This window comes from Pecten maximus, chromosome 3, assembly GCF_902652985.1.
Source record: "Pecten maximus chromosome 3, xPecMax1.1, whole genome shotgun sequence".
Lineage (NCBI taxonomy): Eukaryota > Metazoa > Mollusca > Bivalvia > Pectinida > Pectinidae > Pecten > Pecten maximus.
In genome coordinates, this window is record NC_047017.1 from 20,186,868 (window position 1) to 20,210,752 (window position 23,885).

Sequence of the window (23,885 nt, forward strand, 5' to 3'; positions counted from 1 at the left end):
AGACAAGGTACTGTCATGCTAAATCAGCAAATCTGAAAGGTTTCTCAGTGCTAGTACATTTTCAGCCTGATTTTTGGATTTTCAATAAAGACCAAGAAGAATCTTAAAGCCACAGATTCACTTTGCTACTAATAAAGTGTTCTGGCACATCAGCAGAAAAGTTACAACCAGATTCCTAATTATCAAAAGTGTTGAGCAATGTGTAAAGGAGACAGATGAATGGATTAGAGCACAGGGGGCAGGAACTATTAGATATGTTGGTGGACAAATTCGTTTTCCTGTATAATGCATTGTAGATTCATATTACAAATTGATTAGATATGATATGCAAATGAATGGCTCATATGCTAAATTCCATGCTTATTATTGTTCAGGATGAGATTGTCAACATCAACAACCTTGCGAAGGATGTGTCCAATCATATAATGGAGCGCCAATACCTGGAGACCCGGCAGGGGTTTGAGGAGGACGATGGAGTTATAGGACTACTTAACTTAATGACAGCTATCATCAAACACAACCCCACATACAAGCCATCATCGGAGGGACAGGTAACCAGTCTTTACACTGAAATAATTGTTTTACTGGATTAGTGTTGTGTTGGGTATATACTGATAGGGAATCATTTGTTTTACTCTATGAGTATTGTGTTGGGTATATACTGAATAGTGAATCATTTGTTTGCAGAATTTTCTAGAGGAGGTTTTCTGGTTGCTGTTTGCCCTTCCTTCTCCCAGTAAGAGATTTCTGCCAAAGTGTAAAAGTCAAACAAGTCGCTCTTCAGCCTATGATCTCCTGGTTGAGTTTGTCAAAGGCAGTGTGGACAACTTCGGAATACTTCACAAACTCATGATGAAACAGCACACGAAAGGTATACAGTCCCTGTGTTACATATTTAAACCAGTATGGGGAGAGGGCATGTATAACTATAGTCTGAAGCCCAATTCCCATCAAATCAAATTAATTGATGAAATATTTTGAAATGAAAATAAAACAAGTCAACAAGGATCAGTATTTGGGTGTCATTAGTTGAAATATTATACTTAAGACAAGATAACATGGATGTATAGTCAAATAATTTTGAATATATAACAATTCATTAATTACAAAAGACTGTGGAATATAGATATCTCATTTGATATTCCTCAGTATACAAGAGAAACGCAGTTAGGAATAAAAATGTCTGTAAATGGTTTATAAATGGTTTGAAATATTATTCCTGCTACAGATGCCCACACACCCTACCCATGGGACTACTGGCCCCATGAAGATGGACGATCAAAGTGTGGCTACGTAGGGCTGACCAATCTGGGAGCCACATGTTACATGGCCACCTGTATGCAGCACCTGTACATGTTACCACAGGCACGTCAGTCTGTACTTCAGGCCGTTGTAAGTACTTGAGTAGTCCGATCATAATCGTAATTCTCTATATGTATTCGAAGATCTACAACTTCTTTTCTTCGTTTTGGAGCTACATCATGACTTCAGTAATTTGAGCTCCTCATATTCAGAACATTGAAGTCACAGTATCAAAATTTGTGATGAGAATATGAAAATAATAAAAAGACGGTTTTGATTTTATTTCAGTGTTCAAAGCATAACAAGTATGAAGGTACCATGTCAGAACTGAAGAAGATGTTCGCCTATCTACAGGTAGGAACTATATCCAATAGATTGATGTGGGTGGTAGAAACTATTTCTACCTCCTATGATTATCAGCAAATTTCCAAGAATTGATTGTGCATTTCATATATTCAAAGCATGCATTGCTGTTTATAACATGCACTTTCATTCACAATTGGTTTTTTAGACAGTAAATTCAACATTCTTTTTCCAACATTAAATCCAAATAGGACTTGGGCTCAAGGGTCTGCATGCCTTGTATATATATGTGTATTTTAATGATTTTCATGAGGTTTTTTAGGTGGATTAATGATAATGTACTGTATACATATGTCAACATGTTTCATGTTCCACTGTATACATATGTCAACATTTTTCACGTTCAATAGGAGAGTGAAAGAAAAGCATACAACCCTCGGAGCTTCTGTAAAACGTATACCATGGACAAACAGCCTCTCAACACAGGAGAACAAAAGGACATGACCGAGTTCTTCACTGACCTCATCAGCAAATTGGAGGATATGTCTCCAGAAATGGTAGGCTCTTTAAAAATAATAATACATTTTCCATGTGTTAAGGAATTGGAAGCATACTAAACATGTTAAAAGTATAAGAACAAATTAAAGACGTTTTTCAATAATTTTGTGTTGGAGAAAAATAATTGTTGTAGTTAGTCCTTTCAATAGGCTGCATAAATGATTTAAAGATGATTGTGTTCCTTTATTTCGCTGACTAGATCGTTATATGAAGATGTTTTTTTCTGTACACAGCACAAACTAGTGAAAAGCCTGTTTGGTGGTATTCTCACTAACAACGTTGTGTCTCTGGTAAGTAAACCTTGGTAATTTTTCATGTTGGATTGGAAGAAATAGATACAGTGCAAATACAGATACAGTTGATGATTCTTATCGTTAATACTACTGTAGAATAATGTATGTTTTCTTTCTGTGTAGGATTGTCCTCATGTGATGATTCTTATCGTTAATACTACTGTAGAATAATGTATGTTTTCTTTCTGTGTAGGATTGTCCTCATGTGATGATTCATATCGTTTATACTACTGTAGAATAATGTATGTTTTCTTTCTGTCTAGGATTGTCCTGATGTGATGATTCATATAGTTTATACTACTGTAGAATAATGTATGTTGTCTTTCTATCTAGGATTGTCCTCATGTGAGTAGGACCTTGGAGGAATTCTACACGGTCAGATGTCAGGTGACGGACATGAAAAACCTTTATGTAAGTATGATACAAACATATCACAATTGACAATTATGTTCCTACCACTTGATCTTCAAGGTGTCTTACTGAAATTGCCATTTTCCATTGTGTATGACATTAAATGATGGTGTTTATAGGAATCACTGGATGAGGTGACAGTGAAGGACATGCTGGAGGGAGACAACATGTACACCTGTTCAAAATGTCAGAAGAAAGTCCGTGCAGAAAAACGGTAAGTAGATCTTGGATCTAGTCCCTGTTATGTCGGGGTCATAACCAAAATATATTTCCGTATGAAAGCAGTATCTATGGGAATAGTAATTTTGTAACGATAACAAGTAGAGAATATCGACATTCAAATGAAACCATAACTCTTAACTCAAAATTGATTGAAGGAGAGAAAAAATATTAACAAAATATAGTTTTGCATAGATTAGAGACCACGGAAAAGGTAAAAGGAGCCTAAAACCGGGCCCAGTTTGTCAAAAGGTGATTAGCTTAATCACTTGATTAGGGAAAATCTCATTTCTCCTTTACTTCAAAACTTTTGTGTGTGTATTGTATAAATCAGGCAGGTAGGAAGAGACTGACAAGTTTTATAAGTTCATAAAATGTTGTCAAGTTAGTTTTACCACAATTTATCAGGATTTTGAAATTGTTGTTAAACTGTGATTAGCCTGATGACCTTTTGAACAACTGGGGCTCACCGACAACTCTAGGTCAAATGCTCAATATGAGAACCAGAATGGTGACAACAGATAGATTGGATTTTAACTTTAAGAATTTGATTTATATAATATGTTGTTTACTCATCACTTTAAGAATTTGATTTATATACTATATTGTTTACTCATCAGGGCTTGTTTCAAGAGATTACCAAGGATACTGTGCTTCAACACCATGCGGTATACCTTCAACATGGTGACGATGATGAAAGAGAAAGTGAACACTCACTTTTCCTTCCCGCTGTGTTTGGACATGTCCCAGTACATGGAGAAAACTCTCATGGGGCCTGACAAACTCAAAGGTATCACAATTTGATTCATTCAACAAAAACTAAGGATTGTCTGCTTTAGTTTTATTTGTAGATGGACAATAATTGGTAACTTTTCAGGAATTTATATTTAACACTGTCCTTAAATGACCATAGCTGTTGATAGAATGTAAAACAATAAAATATGTGTACCATTTGAGCATCATGAATTATACTTCAAATGAAGTTTTGTATGACAAGGATAGTGTGAACTTCTATGGATTGATGAAAGGTAAAACTCAGCCCTTGTTTGATTTATGCAAAAGTAAATGTAGCTACAGGACTTAAAAGATAATATAAGAAAGAGCAATTGTGATGGTTTACTCTTGAGGAAATCTCTTGTAAAGTATCCAGAATATCTACAATGCTACACAAATTCTTCTAACAGTGGATGATGATGAAGATGAGAGACTACAAATGCTGGAGATGGAGGATGATGAAGAGGAGGGATACGATTATGAGCTGACAGGTGTGACTGTACATACAGGAACAGCTGATGGTGGACATTACTACAGCTTCATACGCGACCGCATGCACACAACAGACAATGGCCAGGATAAATGGTGAGTCAAATAAGGAATAGTTCAATGATAACTAGTATTTATACTTTAGAATTAGATGTAAGTTCTGAAGAAATTTGCATTGTGTATTAGAAACAATTGTTGACTCTTAGTTTTCATTTCAATGAAAGAAATCTAGTGTTTGATTTATTCATTTTGTACGAAATTGTTTCATGATGTAAAATTGTCGTCCAGGTACCTGTTCAATGATGCAGAGGTGAAGCCATTTGATCCGAGCCAGATTGCTACTGAGTGCTTTGGGGGAGAGATGACGGTAGGATTATATCATGACATATTCCTTTTAATAATTATTCTCCAACAGTTGCATAAAATGTAACTGAAAATTAAATTGCTGTTCACAAATGTAATTCGAATACAAATCATTCATTAGCTGTGTTGTAAAATTTTAATGATAGAAGTTCTAAATAACCATTCTGTTCAGATTTTCATTGATTTGTTTTGACCTTTTACTTTTCTCTCCTCAGAGTAAAACATACGATTCTGTGACCGACAAATTCATGGATTTTTCATTTGAAAAGGTATGACGTTCATAACAGTTTATCCCAATCAATCATCTGATGTAAATCCTAAGAACCTCACAGACATTTTATCTTGCTAGACTTTGAGAACCACAGAAGATTTGATAAGAAATTGAAAATAAATAGGTGATTAAAGTAAACAAGATGTCCTCTGTTGATAAGGTAGAAGTGTTTCTTTTGTTAGAAAATCCTGAGGAGGTCTACTGTAAATGTACTTGATAATCTGATTGTCAGCAGACTTACCCTTGCTATCTGTGTGTATGATATATCCTATAAAATATTAGCCATAATGTTGATTTGAAATAAATTCAAAGTTGCTTATCAGAATTTTATTTCCATACAAAGAAATAACAAACATCACAAAATGATTAATAATTTGATCATAAAAGTTTAATTTTTTTTTCAGACTAATAGTGCTTACATGTTGTTCTATGAGAGATGTCCGATTAAGAAAGACACTGATGAACCCAATAAGTTGTTAGAGGTTGAACCCGTCCAAAAGTTCAATTTTGAACTTTCAAAAGAATTGGCTGAGGTATGTGTTATGTTCAAAATTGTCCTACAAAACAATTTGATTGTTGATCTAAATATAAATGTAATTATAAAGTGAGAAGTAAGGAAACCTTAAAAAACAAACAGAATTTGAAAGAGAAAAAAACAAATATAATCTGTATTATGATATTAACAAGTTAATGCTTAAATGTTTTCTTTCTTTAAAGTGGATTTGGCAAGATAATATGCAGTTCCTTCAGGACAAGAATATATTTGAACACACCTATTTTGGGTAAGTGTTGCTTTCATCTTGAATTTAACACCAAATACATGCAATAGTTTTATGACAAGTAAATAACAAAATCAAATCAGCAAAACACCCATCCCATCCCAGGACTCTAACTTTTATAAAGGAGTATAAAGGAGTGTCACATAAAGAATCTGATAAAGAATTTATCAAAAAATATAATAATAGATTTGAAATCTGTGGATAGTAGATATATACATATATAGGGGTTTGAAGGTACGGTTTTCACTGGCCTATCCCTCAGATTCAAATTTAACTAAAAAAAATTGAGAATCTCATCCTGAATTCAGGCTTTGACTATGAATATTTGTTTGTGGTTGACTGATTTACTCTGTTTTGTGTAACAGGTTTATCTGGCAGATCTGTGGATACATCCCCACAACACTGTCTAAGGATCCTCAGTTACAGGTGTCCCTCCGGGCCTCACAACTCAGTACTTCATTTGTCCTAGAGACCCTCATACATGCTAAGGAAAAGGTAAACTGTCTTGTATATCTAGCCTTGTTCTTGACTGGAGGAGATAATGTGACACATATTCAAAGAAAACAATCACTTGATTAACCAACATTTCTAAATTGACATTAAAAAAAAAAAAAAAGTTCATCTGAAAATCAAGATAGCCCTTTTAAAGCATTATCTACTGAAATACATGTACATGTTAGTTCTATTATAATAATACACAAAAAAGATGCAAATTGTCTTTCTCTAATTGTCAAGATTGTCTTCCCAACCATTAAGTAAAATGTAGTCCTTTTGGTGATTAATAAAGTATATACTTTTGTTGCCAGCCAACCATGCTACAGTGGATAGAGCTACTGACGAAGCAGTTTAACACCTGTCCTTCAGCATGTGAGTGGTTCTTGGACCACATGGCCGAGAGTGACTGGTGGCCCCAGCAGATCCTCATTAAGTGTCCAAACCAGATGGTCAGACAGGTTGGTGATTTTACACATTTCCCTTTTTTTCACTTTTACCTCCCTGGTCCTGTTCTGACTCTTGAAAATATAACAAGACTTCCAAGTATATCCCTTCAGAAATTTTACAACTACTTCAGCATAGATAAGTACTTTTGCTCAATTTAAACCTGGAATTCATTATGTTGTTTATAAATGAAATGATGTTTTGATAAATCAGAATAATTAAACTTCAAAAAATTAACTTGGTGTGAAGGTAAGTAATTTCTTATTAGAAATGTTTTTAAAAAGATTACTCTTACAGATGAAATTCACATCTGTGTCTTGCACAATTATTGGAAACAATATCTGACATTGGACAAACATTAATTCTAAAATGACAACTGTTTGTATTGACCAGATGTTCCAGCGTCTGTTAATCCATGTGATCTCCCAGTTACGATCAGCACACATGGACTTGTACCTACAGCCATTCATCGAGGGGTGAGTATTTGTCTGTCTCCTAATGACTGTTATATACAAAACACGTACAATTTGGTTCTCAGGTGTCAATTTTCTGCAATATATTTCAGACAAAAAAAACTTAACCTCATCAAAATGGGAGCCTATACAGTGTATATTTAGGGTTGTGCAAACATTCACTTTCATAAATGAATATTTGTGTTTGGAACAATTTTTAAAATGTTACTACAGGTATGATTTGTTAAATCATTTCACACTTAATTCCAATAAAAGTTCAATAGTGTGTAGCTTGGGCATTGTATTTCTGTTGAAATTTCTTTCCTACAGTGATGATGGTGAGATTGATGTGTCAGAGCTGGGCACCAAATCCTGTGTGACCAGATTCATCAAGAAGATGCTTACTATTGTGAGTGAATGATTGAAGGAAATGTCATGTACACTTTGTATGAATACTTACAACAGTAGACAGTTTTAAAATCATCAGTTTTACTTGATTGTAATCCTGTTTTACAAGCGTGTTGTCTCATAATCTGTTAAATGTTTCATTTGTTTGATAAAATAATTCTTGACATTGATTAAGTTCAATATTCGTTTTAATGATCTAAGAATTGTTGTGAATCACAATTCATGTAACTGAAGTCTGTAATATAGCCTACCCTTATCTGTACTTTAGATCGAGCACGGTGTGCGTCCCCACAGCAAGTACCTGACGGAATATTTTGCATTCCTGTTGGAGTTTGCCAAGATGGGAGATGAAGAGTGTTTCTTCCTGATCAATAGTAATGCCATCTCCACTATGATTGGCTTCTACATGGGACAGAAAGCCCAAGAGAACTACGTAAGTTATTCAGACTTGAGAATATATTATTTATAATTCTCCTTATATGTTGTATTGCCAACTTAATAATTTCCCATATAACTAATTTGAGAAGATATTAAGCATAATTATTGAAATTGACAGCCAGAGTATTTTTGGAACAAATATGTTGGCCAAGGATTTTTACAAAGGTATTGTATATTTATCTGTTCTTCTGTTGATATTTGATAAATAACAGATTATCGACATGTAATTTTGACATGTTTCACTGGTATGTAGGTGGAGATTCCGTCAGACGATGAGGAGGATGAAGTGATCACCATCACAGATGATAACTATAAACCAATGTCACTGGAAAAGATGATCACACTGATAGCCCTTCTGGTGGAGAAATCTCGCAGTGAGGACAACCAGCTTCACATCTCTGATAAAGACTATAACTCTGTTATTGGGGGAGGAAAGGTAAATAGCATAACATTTCTGATAAAGACTATAACTGTAATTGGTAAAGGGGAATAGCATTCACATTTCTGATATCTGGAACTGTGATGGAGGGATTGTGAATAATTTCTGTAATACATGGCAGTGAATCTGTAAGGGAAAGAAATGTAAAATTAACAACTGGAAAGATATGGACAATACTCAGATTTTATGACAGATTTGTCCACCATACCTGTGGTAGGAATTATAGATTCAATTAATCTGGAGGTCTTGTCCTGTAGATTTTATGTGGAATTGACCTAAGATACTACTGTGTAAAACAATAGTATGAAGGGCAAAGTAGATCTGCAACCAATACTTAAGCTGATAACCCACATTACAGTTTATTAGCTCACCTACCCGAAGGTGACTTCTGAATAGCCAAAGTGCCCAGAGATATTATAGGGTCCTATTGGTCCTGTAGCATGCTTTCAAATAACTGCAGGATCCATATATGAAATGATCACTGCATTGCAGGTGAGCGATTTGGGCTCATTGGGCCCTTGTATGAGGATTTTAAATTGCCTGAAAAATTGTGAAATAAAAATTATGGAAATAGTACTTTCCTCATATAACTGTTAATGGTTACTATTTGTATTTTGCAGGGATTCCCATTCATGTTCAACCAGATCAGGGACAACATCAATGTGAGGCAGACATGTAACCTCATCTTCAGTCTCTGTCGCTGGAATGAGCAGCTTGCTGTAGCTGTACGTATCTTTTAAACCTAAGCCAGGCATGGTCCGCCAAGTATAACTGATGTACTGATATTAAAGTTTAATGCTGCAAAATCTCAATGAATATATTCCTTTTGAAACACTGCATGCCCATGACAAATGTATGAAATCTGAAGAATTGTTGTACCATGGAGCTATTTATTATCGGGGTGATATGGACTCATAGGTCCCCTTGTTTTCATGAAAAGAATGTTTTTGCTTTGTAGTTTAATGGAATCAGTATTTTGTGATTCGGAAATTGTGTTGAAGATGAATTAATTTGAACTTATTATTCACAGATTGTTACCATGGTATTTAGTGCTATAAAGAAGCTAAGTATTGAGGTAAGTATTCTGTTTGAATTTATCCACTGAAATTAACATTAAATTGTGTTGTTACCAATGAATCACAATCCTGCACACCTTGTTAGAATTTGCCAAGAGCTTCCTCAGATATTACGGTTAAAATCAAACCAAACTGTTCAATATTTTGAAAACTGCATCAAATTCATCGTCATGAACATAAAAATGCTATATTGAAATGTCTATGATTTTGTAGCACTCGCAGCCTTTCTTCAAACTGATGTCAATGTTGGTGGAGTTTGGGGGAGGACCTCCAGGGTTACCTCCCTTCACTCAGTATGTCCTACAGAGATTCTGGGAGGTCAGTATAGATCAGTAATTACAGTCACATAGTCCTTGTGTCGGCCTCAAACGGCTGATCCTTTCCTTATGAAGTTTCACAGGAAACAGACGTACACGTTACTGACCTCAGTGTTGCATGGTCTGATAGCGAGTGTTATGTAACTCCAGAGTTTGTATGCTTGAGGTCAAGGCCAATGCAAGAGGTCAGAGTTCAAATTATTTTTCACAATTCCCTTTGAAATGTGATGGAAGTACTGATCATGTTCAAACAACAATGTTGATATTTATCTAAAAGCTCACTATAGCAAAGGTCAAATTAAATACTTGTTCAAGAAGTAACATTGTTTTATAAAATTAAGTAAATGTTTGTATTATGGTTGGACAGAGACTATACTTTATGATATCCTTAAGTAATGTTGCAGTATTCTCATTCACTGTATGTGTGTAAGGAATGGTGCAATAAGTCATCTTGTGGTCATTTTTTCAGCTGACCAAGAGTTGTCCGCAGCCATGTTTGGAGTGGATGTCCACTCAAGTAACCAGAAACAAACTGGCCAGCCATTGGCTCCTGAACCAGATGGAGAGTTGGGTAGAACCATATCTAATAGCCAACAACAATGTTAGAGTCAGAAACGGTGAGTATTACTGGAAATATGAAATAAGAAATTATGTAAGTATACATATTTTAGTGGTAATTTTATTTTCACTTATTGTACTAATTACACTTTCATGGTTTGAACAGACCTTGAAATGTGCTTGAATTTTTGATAATCGGTGCTCGAAAAGTCCTGGAATTTAATCATGGAAAATCTATATGTATCATGAGTTTCTTTGTACTGTTTTTATAGCAAGTTTTGTGTATGCACAAGTTCATTATTGAGCTATTCTGTTAAAAAATGATGATGCGCTAAAATAAGACCCAAAATAAGTAATATACATTAGTATCCTGTTGCTGTGGATACAAATCTATGCTACAGTATCTATTATGTTTTCAAAGATGCTTAGGAAATGGTGAGTGGTATTATAATGACCGGTTAAGAAAAGTCATGGTAGTTAACATGTATAGGTCAGACTTATAAACATTATACTGATTGGTTTGTTTTTCCCTTTCAGCCACTGCATGTCTTCTTGTATCCCTTGTGCCAAGCAACCATTTCCGCCAAACATTTGTAGCCACACGTCGCATCCTAAGTCCACAAAAAGAAATATCAGTAAGTAATGTTAATATCTTCATTAAAAAATATTACATGTCAGTTTTCCAAATTTTCTTTTTATGGATTTTATGTTATTGTTTATGAGTGATCATAATTTCTAAATTTTGAGTTGTCTGTGACAAAATCGCAATTAAAATCAAATTCAGATTTTTGTGTGTAATTGATGATTTGATGAGTTTTGAAAGGCATCTCATTCATTGTTCCTTTCTTTGTTTTAGATATCAACAGAGGGTATCCTAGTGTTACATCAGGTACGTTTGTTTTCTTTAAAGATAATGAGATGGAAAACAATAAGTTCATTTTAATGTACGATTTTTTATTTCACATCTATTCAGTTAAAGATATTAAAGCAGTGTGGGCTTGATCACTTATGATATAAATTTGATAGGTTACAACACTGACTTCCAACTCTTGTGTGAAACCATTTTGTAGAATGCTAAGAAATGGTCCTGTTTATATAATCACTAGTATTGATAAATAATAGCCTGATACGAGTATGCAATTCTTTGATACAATGAAAAAGAAATTATTTTTGTTCCTTACATATTTCAAGCTTAGTTTTAGACTTTAGTTCCCATTATGATGGATATGAGATTATGTTATGTTCATTTACATCCTAACATGACATATCATTATTGATTTATTACAGATCTATAACCATTTGTTAAATCTCTTACAACGTGCCAAAGTGTATGCGGACTCTCAGAGCCACGGCACAACCAAGTTGCTGAGCTACTTTACTGTACTGACCTATTGTCTCATAACTAGGGAGGAGAAACTCATGGTAACAAGCTATTTTCAATTATGCATAGAAAAAATTCATCATCTCATAGTGAATTTAACCATTTCAATTGGAAGGTTGATGATAATGAAGTAAAGAGGAAAAGACAATTGAAGTTTCAATGAATTAAATTTTAGCCATTGCTTGCCTAACTGTATAGATGTAACATTTCTTGACATGATGTGGTAGTCCTTTTAGATAAGAGCCAAGTTAAGGGTGATATTGATGGATGGTCCTTGTTATTTTAGTTCTCCACTTACTTTGGTGATTTATGGCAGCTATTTCAACCCCGGCTATGTGAGCCACAGATTTCCATGCATCACAACAAACAGGTATTGTATTCAACTGAATCTGGAATCTAAATTTCCAAACTTTAAAAAAATCTCCATTTCATATTTCCACAAACATTTATTAGGAAAATATCTGACTTATGTTAACATCATAACATTTGAGAAGAATGTCAAAACAAAGAATGTAGAAGTTCAATAATACATGTACAGTCGAATCTGTATTAAGCGACCACTCAAAGGAAGTTGAAAAACGGTCTCTTAATGGAGAGTGATCTCTTAATAGAGATGGTATCTTAAATTTAATAAATGTTCATAATCTTTTTATTCGCTTTATAAATTGGCAATAATGATTTATAACATATATGAAAAATGAACCACCACTTTGAATAAAACAAAACATTTTTTTTTTTTTTTTTTTTTAATAATTATTACTGTGCTAATTTTTCATCACTATATGTATTTTTTGAAATTCTTTCAGCATAGCAAAGTACATCGATTTAACACGAGAAATATATTTCATTGGTTAATTAGAATACTTTCAAATTATTTATATATATATTTTTAATTCCTGAACTCTTGGTCCGGATTCCCGCTCCGATTATTATTTACGTTCCTGCATTTCCTACTTTAAAAACGGCGACTTTTTCACTGGCAAATATCTGTTTTAATGTCTCAAAAAAGATAACAAATCACGATTTAACAGTAAGTTAAGTGTTTATGCATTCCTTCATTGTTATATTTCGCATGCAAATTGATATATCGTATATAAAACGTCTGAAAATCGTCAGAATTCCAGACGGTCACTTCGCCTCATCTCCCGTCCTTTTGCACGAAAAGTGAAAATACTTCGGTGTTATTAAGGCGAAAATGGTTATGTAAGGCATTTTGGAGACTTCTGGTCGCTTATTGGAGAGTTATTTTCATCACGGGAACGAAAATATTGTGGTCGCTGGTCGCGTAAAGAGAGGGTCGCTTAATAGAGTTAAGATATATAGCGAAAACGCTCGGGAGGAATTGAAATGGTCGCTTAGAACAGAGGGTCGCTAAATAGAGATGGTCGTTTGGACAGATTCGACTGTACCTGTGGTCAGGGAATAGGTATAAGGTGTCTGTCTAGATCATGAACATGTTCTGTTTTGTTACATTATATTCCGGATATATTAAAGTCATGAGTCAAAAATTGGACAAAGCAGGTAAAACTCCACAATTTATAATCTTGTGTCCATGTGTTTTAAACTTGATTTTCTACAGGCTCTACTGTACTTCTGGTATCAAGTCTGCCAGGACTGTCCGGAGAACATCAAACTCATCGTCACCAACCCCCATGTCTGTAAACAGATAGCCTACAACTACATCCTGTAAGTTGGCATTCTATCCAGCGTCGTATTTAGTTTGTATAATGATCTGAATATTTAAAATATGTTTGTGAATGTGAACATTACAATTCAATCTCTCAATATCTCTTGCTTTGACATTTCATTTGGATATTTTTATTTATGGACAAAAAATAATGAGTTGTTGATTTATTTCTGGTTTGGTCTACAGAGCGGATCATGAAGACCAGGAGGTTGTCATGTTCAACAGAATCATGTTACCATCATACTACGGCTTGCTGAGGATGTGCTGTCAGCAGTCACGCTCCTTCACCCGAACACTTGCCCAACACCAGAATATCCAGTGGGCCTTTAAAAACATATCACCATACCCTGCCCAGTACACTCTGGTAAGACTTCGAGCTTAGAAGTTGGAGAATTCTGTGACTTGAAAATTTATCTGTATCTATAATTTCAGAAAATATCATTGATTTCCACCAAGTTCCAACTCAAGAACATTTTCTTTGCCAATTATATTTTTACTAAACTTAAAATTGTTGAATTGTCATGTTTTCATTGTGAAATGCACTTCCGTTTAATCCATAAAAATAAAATCATCAAACTAGGATGTTTTATAAACCAACACGGTTACATGGATATGCTCCCTATCCGGGTTTTGTTTTATCACTTAAAAGGAGTGTGTTTTATTTTATGACAGGCTGTCGAGGAGCTTTTTAAGATCATGAAGATGATGGCCACAAAGTATCCAGACAGTTCTGAGGATGAAATCCGCTCCGTCAATCTCTTCAAACGCAACATGATGCAGATGTTCCTCAACTTCCTGGATGCTCGCTCCATGTGGCAGACGCTCATCAGGTGAGCATTACTGTGAAATAGTCCGTTGTTATTTGTCAGCAGGATTTGGCATTTTAAATTGGTTGAGATATATTTGTGGTAAGTGAGTTGGCTAGTGAAAACAGGATTATTATGTTGAGGGTTTGTCGTAAACACTAGATATTTCATCTTGACAAAGATTTTGTTACTAATTATTGGTTACTGAGAAGTATCCTCTTTATCACATGGGAGTGCTTGAGAGAATGATAACAAACTAGTCAAAGTGAACCGAGAGTAATTTTATTGTTTTGATTTGTTTATAGTGCGTTGAAGGTTCTGATAGACACAACAGATGACAGACTCTTACTGATATACCAGCAGGGTCTCCAGATGATCACAGAGGTAAAAATTAAAAAAAAAAAAAAAAAAAAAGATAAAGAAAATTGATATTAGTTTACATTTAAACTTTTTTTGTGTCTTATTAAAAGAATATATAACAATAACAAACTTTGTAGATGACTATAACAGACCATCAGGTCTTAATTTCATAATGTTAAACTCAAAAATTTCGATTTATTATTATAATATTTGATTATTTTTTTAAATTATCTCTAACATGCAAATTGAAAATAATTGATTGATGTTTATTAGATGCACTGAATTAAGGCTGGTTTCATTAGGTATTCGACAAAAAATGATAGATTTCAATCGCTGACTTACCCTTTAGTGATATGCTTTTGTAGGTATTCAACAAAAAATGATAGATTTGAATCGCTGACTACTCTTTAGTGACGTGTATTTTATTTTACAGGCATTTAACACACTGCATGTTATGTACCATGAAGCTACTGCCTGTCATGTGACTGGCGATATTGTTGATCTCCTCTCCATACTTTTACCAGTCCTCAAAGTCGCCAGACACTTCCACGAAAAGAAAGGTAACGGCTTCAGTTTTGGAACTTCTCATTGATAAATAATACGAGTAGTGTTATATTATAGTGTATTGTTGAATCCTGAGTCAATTTATTGGTTTTGATAGATCTACCTTACGTGTCACACTCAGGAAGGATATCTTTGTAGAATTGAAGTAGATATACAAACATAAAAAGCATTGTAAATGAAACATTTATCCTATGTTTCAGGTTCTACAGCTGCTGATGTGAATACAGTGCTACAGAGTTGGAAAGACAGAATGGAGTTTGTGAAAAAGCTACTTACACTTCTCAACTCTTACACTCCACCAGAGATTCGTCATATCTCCATAGGTAAGAGCTGCTCGGGGTTTAGGATTCCATTCCGAGTGATATACACATCTTAAAACATTTGTTTTAAGGTGTATGAAGACCAAAGTTGTTAAATTGATCTGTTGAATTTCATAATACTTAAGCTATCGATATTAAGAGATATATGAAATAGTTTTGATATTTGAAAGTTTAATTTTAAAGAGAGGTCTTTTACTCTTAATTGTAAAATTTTTAATGAAAATGCAATTAATTTTATCATGTGTCAAAACACTTTGTAGTTCCATTTGAATGTTTCTTGCGAACAGAAGTAATGAACAGTGGGATGGCTACACCTATATATGGTTCACTCTTGCATTTTACCATCTAACAAATTAATTCTGATGATGCCGTTGTATTTACAGAGGTACTGAGAGAGATGATCCTGACATTCCAGAGCGAGTGTGTCCATACTGTGGTCCCAATACTTACCCAGGCACATGTGGCCTTCCAGGAGAGTAACCTACCAAGTATGTTGTATAGACAATCTTAACAACATTTTATAGCTTTCTATACAATGTAAAATAGCACATACAAGTTTCATAGGCCATTCCATAATCCCTTATTAAGTTTATCTCTGTTTTCTATACCCTTAAAGTTTCCCACATGAGCAACAAGAAAGGCAAATTAGTGGGTAAAATCAATTGGGTAATTAGAATATAATCAGATATGCTAGTTTTAAAACATTATCCAAAAGGAACAACTATTGATGGATTTAATGTAAGCCAAACTATACTGAAACTTTGTATTCACAGTGACAATGGGTCCTTATTTCCCTCGGAGGGGACAGAAACCAATCGGTCCAAAGTCCAATATCCGACCACCACGACCCCAGTTCAACATGATGTTACACTCCAGCCAGATAGAAGCCACAAAGGTAAAACAGGAATAAAATGATTTTCTATTCCAGATTTACTCATTAAATAAAGAGAAGAAAGAATGAGGAGAAAAACAAAAACTGGTGCGAGAGATTTTCTTTAATAATGTTTAAAATTTGTTATTAAGTATGCACACAAAATGTTTATTCAAAGTTGTTGGCAGTAATAATAAAATTGATGATGTATGAGAATTATGAATGAAACAAAATGTCTATTGTAGGGAGTGGATGATATCTACGACAACGCGTTGTTGGATTTCTTTTCACCATATCATGCCCTTGTTGACCTTCTGTGTCGTGTTGCTGTCAATCATCAGAGCCTCAATGAGGCAATCATCAGTCTCAGTAAGTAGGGAGTTCTTCAGCTATCAAACTTTCCATCAGGTAACCTGGTTATGAAACTTTAGCTATCAAACTTTCCATCAGGTAACCTGGTTATGAAACTTTAGCTATCAAACTTTCCATCAGGTAGCCTGGTTAAGAAAGTTTAGCTATCAAAATTTCCATCAGGTAGCCTGGTTATGAAACTTTAGCTATCAAAATTTCCATCAGGTAGCCTGGTTATGAAGCTTTCGCTATTAAAATTTCCATCAGGTAGCCTGGTTAAGAAACTTTAGCTATCAAACTTTCCATAAGGTAGCCTGGTGAAGAAAGTTTCCAATAAAGTTAATATTAAATCCAATAACTTCTCTGAAGAAAATCAACCCAGACACATCAGACATTTATCTTGACATGTTTAAGCCATTAGGCTCTAGTTCTGTGTTGATTATAAATTAAGCTTGCAGCTCTGGTCTCTTTCATATAAACTTATATAAACGATCTAATTCCTTTCTCAATTCATATTTTCAGTTTATGCTATCATGGAGTCTGATTTTGTTGTTACCTTGTGTACATGTATGCTCTGTAAATGATGACTGTTTTGTATAAATTTTAGGTGCAATGGTTGCTATTGAAGGGGTCCCTCTACACTCCCCATACTTTGCCAAGCTGTGGTACGAGATTTACCACTCAGAGGTATTTCATTTTCTTTCTGCAGATTGTAATGTTCATTATGAAACAGATTTTAGAATCTGAGTATTCTATCACAGTAACAACCAAACATAGACATTTTGAAACTACTCTGTAGAAGCAATTAAAAAGGGAGAGAAAATTATTGATTTTTATTACAGCTTTGATCTGTTTGAGTATCAAATCTATACCGTAATTTCTTGTGTATTGCACGTGGACTATATGATTTAAAACGATAAAAAATGCCTCTTGCGGGCCTCTGATGGAGCGAGCTACAAATGGGTAGATCAATAACGAAAATTATCCACACGGGTAGAGTTAACATATGGGAATTGCAAAATTAATCCCCTGCAAAAATAACAACGTTTACAGTATTAGAAATGTACTTTTTTTTTTTTTTAATAATATCTGAAGTTACAACACAGCTAATACTTGAACCATATCCATAGCAGGAGATTCCAATAACCATATCCATAGCAGGAGGTTACAATAACCATATCCATAGCAGGAGGTTTTAAACAACGCTTACTACAAAGTGATTTTATTTACAGGTGGACAGAAATTGTATCGGTATCCTGTGCAATAGTAACATATTTATTGAGTATGTTGACTCGGTGCTACTTGATGAAAGACTTTCACTCAGCAATCACAATATCTACCAGTTCTTGTGCAATTTCTTCCCAAAGGTTTGTATATATTCCACACTTAAATCTTATTGAGTAAGTTCAGTATTTTGATTTGCTTTACATATCTTTGTCTCATCTCTTTTCATCAGTGATTATCATTGCTCCAGAGGTTCAATTACGATGATATCTTCACCAAACTTAGTACAGTTTGCAATACTTAGGGATCATGTTAGAGTTTTTCACCTTTTGAAGACATATTATATAATTATTCTAACATCTACTTCTATGTATAGATAAATTCAACAGTCGAGGTTTAGAGGGTCCTAGGTCTCACTTGATAACTTTGTTTAAAAGTGATAATAGGGGTCGGGGTCGGCATATATCTACATGTGCCCCTGCTCTCTTACTGTTAAAGATATCTATATTCAACCTTTGAAATCAATCTTGATAACCACTGGAAGGACCTTGAACTAAAATACAACCATTTGGTGGGTTATAAGACAATATCCGAAGATTTTAAACCAATATTTCAGATATGGATATAGAAGCATATTGCCTGCATCCATTAATCTCATATCTATATATATATGACTGGGATGAAATATATTAAGTGACAAAGAAATTTTACTACTTTGTTTCAGGTGTTCCAACAAGTGTTAAATGATCAAGGGAGGTCACTTTTAGATAGTCTGGTGGCTTCAGTGACGGCAGAAAAAGCCGCTGCGGAAAACATCCGATCAGAGAGAGACTTCCTGAATATTTGCTATAGAATTAATGGGGTAAGTGAATATGGTACAGAGCAACCCGCTTCTTTGCATAGCACTATTTCCATGACAAAATATGCAAATAACCGGAGTATTCGTATAGGCGGAGTTGGGTTTTGGCCCCTCTTATACACATGTAGATCGTCAGGTAGGTACTCAAAATGGGCGCTATATGATTGTTTACGTATTTTGCATTAAAAATATATTTAAAAAAAATACATTATTTAAAATATAAGAGTAAATACGAAATACATGGGTTGTTATTCTTTGTAAATGTACAAATATTTGCATACACTTCATCGTTTACTACTTGTCACTCCGAGTCTCTGGGTCCGATATCGGTCATACACGTGTGGGTTGGCACTACGATGTACAATGTCATCGTTTCAATTAACATTCATTATCGTCTCGAGATGTGTTGTGTTCCTGCTATGAGTATATTAGTTGTTTGATCATAGATGATGAACTGCTGAAGCAATAGACTGTCTTAAATGACCGTGACATATGTATTGTCGTTTGGGTTTGTTTTGGAAAATGGCGCACACACAGAAAGAGTTGTCGTTCATTAAACATATGCCCCCACAATGCAACGCGCCTAGAAAACAATCATGGCGATCGCAACCTGCCTCAGCGAGTGTTCAAGTGCACAGAACACAGGTTTGGGTCGATGCTATAATAAATAAACAAATCTCATCAAAAGATTAGGCATATAGATATTTTATTCAGTAATTCTTCTGCACATTGCTACTGATATGGTCTAAATAATAACAATGTCGATAGCGATGCATCGAACGTAACCTGTAATGACGAAGTGTGAACCAATGATAAGATAACGTTGTCCATCGTGTCGAATCAATAATGTAAGTTAAAACACATTTCATAAAACTTTTATTACGGGAAAATCACAAAAATACCCTAAAATCAATTAAAATTTTCGATTTTTTGGAGTTTTTATATGCATATAAGCGGGAGTGGGTGGTTTAGTCGATGCAAATACACGGGATTGAAATACAAAGATAAAGAAGAAGAAAATCGGGACCTGAGAATTTTATGCAAATAAGCGGGATATTCAAATAACCGATATGCAAATAAGAGGGCTCCTCTGTATTTAAATGTACAATCAAAGTATTTAGGGGAAGAAATAACCATAGGAAAATTCTTTCTCCCACCTCATGTATATTGCATTCCAACTGACTACAATGAACAATAAAGGATTCTGATGTGGTGATGTAGAAACTGCTGACATAATAAGCACTATAGGTTAGAAAAAAACTGCTCATGCTACTACTACAAAGGTAAATTTCACTGAGAACTTAGTTGTTGTCATTAAGTTCAAAGGAAAATTGGTATTTTCTGAAAGAAAACTGTTCAAATGCTTCCATGTGGTTATGGATTCAATTCTGGCTATTGCAATGAAAAATAAAACACTTGAGTTTCCTTCATTGCCAGGGATACTGGTGAATTACTGTATTCTACAGCCTAAACATGAGAGTCTTACTAAATATTTCATATTATATGACATTTGAAACGAGGCAGAACAAGTATCCAATACCATCTGCCACCTCCATTTCGGTTTGATTTGTTGTCACTAGTGGTTTCAAAATTATTATAGGCCTATCTTCCGACTAATCAGATTATTATGGTATGGAGTTGTCTCTCTCTCTACATCTGTGAAAAAGTTGTTTGCCATTACTATTCAGGCCTATTCATTAAAATATTTATAGATGTTGATTATAAAATGCTGTTTGTTGACAGGATCTTCGTACGATGCTCCTGATATTCTCGGTACAGCCCCCAAAGCAGCTCAACTCTCTCCTAGTCGACAGTCTACAGTACATCCTCCAGGTGTGTCGTCAGCATCAGCACCAGCGTACCGCCGACACATCTCAGCGACTGACGGCCCGAAAACGTTCAGGTTCACAGGGTGATAGCGGGGAGGAGGAAGCAACGGAGGAAACATCAGGTAGGGAATCGAGACAGAATCACGATTATAAAGATATGTATTCATTGACTTTAAGGATACATGGAGCTTGATGATCAGTGTAGTATTAAGTTGAGAACCTAATTACAAATAATACCATGAATATCCTCCTATCAAATATTTCATCATTTTTCTGTTATGAAAAAATCTCTTAAATTTTTCAGGTGAAACATCTGCCAAGAAGCCAAAGTTATCTTCTGAATCAGCTGAAGAAGTGGTCAAGAATTCTAATGATGAATCCGAGGAATCCAAAGAAGTTACTTCTAAAGAGGATAATAGTGTGGAAAAGGTAGAAAATAAATCGGAAACTGAAAACGTCGTCTCCGAGAGTGCTAACCAATCCAAAACAGATTCTAGTCAGCCGGACTCCATAGAGAAGGAGACGTCAGAGCCCTGTGAGGGCGGCGGGAGTAAAGAGGACAGTGACCAGGATTCTGATGTAGTGATTGTGATCCCATCAGAGGAAGACAAACCAGTGGTGGACAATAAGTCTGATGTTGACAGCAAATCTGACACGGACAAAAAGCCTAGTATAGAAAGTAAACTGGAAACAGAGGATACCAAAGTTAAGGAAGAAAAGACTGAAGAAATTAATGAGGTGCCGTCTAAGGACCAGGATGAGACAATGAAAGATTGTGATGAGCCAGAACCAGGTCCGTCTGGTCACTGTCGGAATGATAGTCAAGAACATTCAAGTGGGGAGTCACGGCAAAGTTCCAGTGATGAGATGCCACGATCGCGAGAGCGTCCAACTATCGTAGACTATGTAGCCAAGCATATAGAGCACATAATTTGCTCTTATGGGAAAGCATTGAAGTGAATATAGGGCCAATTGTTTAAGTCTTTCTTGTTTCTCTCATAGCATTACAGTACACTTATTTTAGTAAATATGGCTATGATTTATATTTTGAAGATGCTATGCCACGCCTTTTTTTCTCCTAATGGAGAAGCATTATTTTGTCTGTTCCTATTGAATCAGTAGACTATATTCTGAGCTTAGCATTATGTGATGTAAACATCCATTACTTGAGATGTGAATGTGTCGTGAGTTGTTAGTGAGATCAAATGAGTGGTTTAATGTATCGGTTGGTTCTGTGAGTGTGGGTAATTGAGTTGGTGAGAAATTGCTGTCCTCAAAAGTCACTACTTGATTGTAAAGCATTACTCCATACACTGCCAAGCTTATCAGCTAGAGTTGTCTTTGTGATTCAAGGTTGTGAGTTTGCCACAAGCTGTTAGTGTTTTGTCACCGAGCTATTTGTGAGGTTATCCTACATATATTGTCTTTTTCTCTGATGTTACAATCAGGCATGAATTTGTTATAGATACACTCTGTACATGTTTGTCGGTTTTAACCTCATTCAGACTTGAGATTAGTCCAACCATCAGTATTACAATGTGATAAACATTATTATGTGACTAATATCTGTAATTTTCAATAACAATGAGAGAATTTTTGCACACATGAATTTCACTTCAGGACCAAACAGACAGCTTTCATTTAATGTATTCCAAATAGTTTCTTCAAGCTACATGTACTTATCAAAAGCGGAAAGGCGTTGGTGTTTTTATAACTCCTGAATTTAGATTTACTTAAAATGTCTTCTATATTTAAATAAAGCAATTTTTCCTTCATTATGAATAAAAACGTCCCTTTTGTGTACAATATTGGGAGTGAATGTAAAAAATAATCAAAACAAGGGAATGGGGGCTCATATACCCACCACCCTCCATGTATGACCTTTGACCCCTCTTATCAAGTAGGGCCTTTAACCCTCTAACATTGACCTTCAAAATATATTGGGTGTAGACCTTTATGTAATTGTAGCATTTTACAACCAGCAAACTCATGAATGAACTTTTTTCTCTCTATAGTTGGAAAAGTCCCAAGTTCCTGTTTGAAGGGGTTCTGAGAATTTAATGAAATAATTGTAGAATACATTGATGAATACCAGTAGGTTTTTAAAATAGAGACCAGTGCAGTTTTTATCTTCATCCAAAACGGAAAAAATCCTTCTGAAATCTTCCCTGATTTTACATTTTTAATACTAAGTGCTCTTTCTCATCCTGACTTGACTTGATGAGGTTGTTACCATATCTAGTTTTACGCCAGTACAAATAAAACGTATTATGTGCTATGCTTTATATTGAATCCATACAAAAGCTTTTTGTTTGAGATTGGCTAGTGAAATGGATAAAACATATTATGTTGTTAGTTTTTCTGCTGCAAAAAACTGTTACAATACTGCATTTTGTGAAATAATTGTGTTCCTGAAAGATATTACAAAAAAAAAATATGTTATAAAACTGTGATGAATGAAATATATGTAAGAATGAACTGCAATATGATACTGCTTCATGTACTGTATCGGTATTTAATTGTTATATTTTCTTATTATGTGCACTCTCCAGATCTCGTTTGTGAATGTTTAAATAATGTATGACGTCCATTATCAACTATCCCGTGTTCACATCCTACCACCAAGTGGTTCATATCTGTTTAGAGGTTTGTTCACACCGATCTTCATGTGTTCAGAAGAATAAAAATGACCTGCCATGAGACAGCATCTGGTTTGATATTACAAGATAAACAAAAATTGAAACGATGAATATTCTGACCTGCTAGTCCTCCTGATTCTTCCTTAATCCTTACAGATTTTGGTTGTATGGAAAAGATTGTAAACATCTCCGTTTTAAAAATCTAGAAAAGACAACTTTCAAGGGTTATTTTCACCAGTTCATGTGCGCTTTTTGGGTATCTTTGTCTCAAGGTAGGTCAAGTATCGGACCGGTACTGTTTGTCATGGCATGTCATTAGTACGGTGACTACTTGGTAGATGTATGTGTCGCTAATCTGACTTCTGAATACATCTGTTCAGTAAGTCTGGTTGGTGTTCTGTGAAGTATGTGTGGTGAAGTACCAAAGATCCTTGACCAAAATACAATCTCTATATGTATGATTCTTCGTGTTTTATTTATAATTGTCACTGAAATTGCTTCCATACTCAATGTGCTGGTGATGATTCATATAGAAATAATGACATCTTTTTTGAACAAATAATTAAAATGTCACGAGAAATCTTTATCTTTGTCATTGTATATCC

At 34.8% G+C, this 23,885-nt stretch overlaps 1 protein-coding gene across 1 annotated transcript in view; it reads left to right on the forward strand.

The window, feature by feature from the left end:
- Positions 1-23,862, forward strand: part of LOC117323514 (ubiquitin carboxyl-terminal hydrolase 34-like) — a 42,569-nt gene extending 18,707 nt beyond the window's left edge. The window contains exons 24-64 of the mRNA XM_033878778.1: positions 688-871; positions 1,229-1,392; positions 1,591-1,656; positions 2,016-2,162; positions 2,397-2,453; positions 2,790-2,867; positions 2,987-3,081; positions 3,707-3,876; positions 4,271-4,445; positions 4,638-4,716; positions 4,928-4,981; positions 5,388-5,516; positions 5,701-5,765; positions 6,128-6,257; positions 6,569-6,715; positions 7,095-7,177; positions 7,484-7,562; positions 7,830-7,994; positions 8,253-8,435; positions 9,059-9,163; positions 9,469-9,513; positions 9,728-9,832; positions 10,301-10,448; positions 10,927-11,024; positions 11,246-11,278; positions 11,677-11,811; positions 12,057-12,140; positions 13,350-13,456; positions 13,644-13,821; positions 14,130-14,287; positions 14,569-14,647; positions 15,057-15,183; positions 15,388-15,510; positions 15,891-15,995; positions 16,281-16,402; positions 16,624-16,747; positions 17,337-17,416; positions 17,962-18,096; positions 18,678-18,815; positions 20,556-20,763; positions 20,946-23,862. Of these exons, the coding sequence (XP_033734669.1) occupies positions 688-871; positions 1,229-1,392; positions 1,591-1,656; positions 2,016-2,162; positions 2,397-2,453; positions 2,790-2,867; positions 2,987-3,081; positions 3,707-3,876; positions 4,271-4,445; positions 4,638-4,716; positions 4,928-4,981; positions 5,388-5,516; positions 5,701-5,765; positions 6,128-6,257; positions 6,569-6,715; positions 7,095-7,177; positions 7,484-7,562; positions 7,830-7,994; positions 8,253-8,435; positions 9,059-9,163; positions 9,469-9,513; positions 9,728-9,832; positions 10,301-10,448; positions 10,927-11,024; positions 11,246-11,278; positions 11,677-11,811; positions 12,057-12,140; positions 13,350-13,456; positions 13,644-13,821; positions 14,130-14,287; positions 14,569-14,647; positions 15,057-15,183; positions 15,388-15,510; positions 15,891-15,995; positions 16,281-16,402; positions 16,624-16,747; positions 17,337-17,416; positions 17,962-18,096; positions 18,678-18,815; positions 20,556-20,763; positions 20,946-21,601 (5,343 nt within the window). The 3' untranslated portion in view covers positions 21,602-23,862. The remainder of the gene's footprint in view (positions 1-687; positions 872-1,228; positions 1,393-1,590; positions 1,657-2,015; positions 2,163-2,396; positions 2,454-2,789; positions 2,868-2,986; positions 3,082-3,706; positions 3,877-4,270; positions 4,446-4,637; positions 4,717-4,927; positions 4,982-5,387; positions 5,517-5,700; positions 5,766-6,127; positions 6,258-6,568; positions 6,716-7,094; positions 7,178-7,483; positions 7,563-7,829; positions 7,995-8,252; positions 8,436-9,058; positions 9,164-9,468; positions 9,514-9,727; positions 9,833-10,300; positions 10,449-10,926; positions 11,025-11,245; positions 11,279-11,676; positions 11,812-12,056; positions 12,141-13,349; positions 13,457-13,643; positions 13,822-14,129; positions 14,288-14,568; positions 14,648-15,056; positions 15,184-15,387; positions 15,511-15,890; positions 15,996-16,280; positions 16,403-16,623; positions 16,748-17,336; positions 17,417-17,961; positions 18,097-18,677; positions 18,816-20,555; positions 20,764-20,945) is intronic.
- Positions 23,863-23,885: the final 23 nt, after the last annotated feature.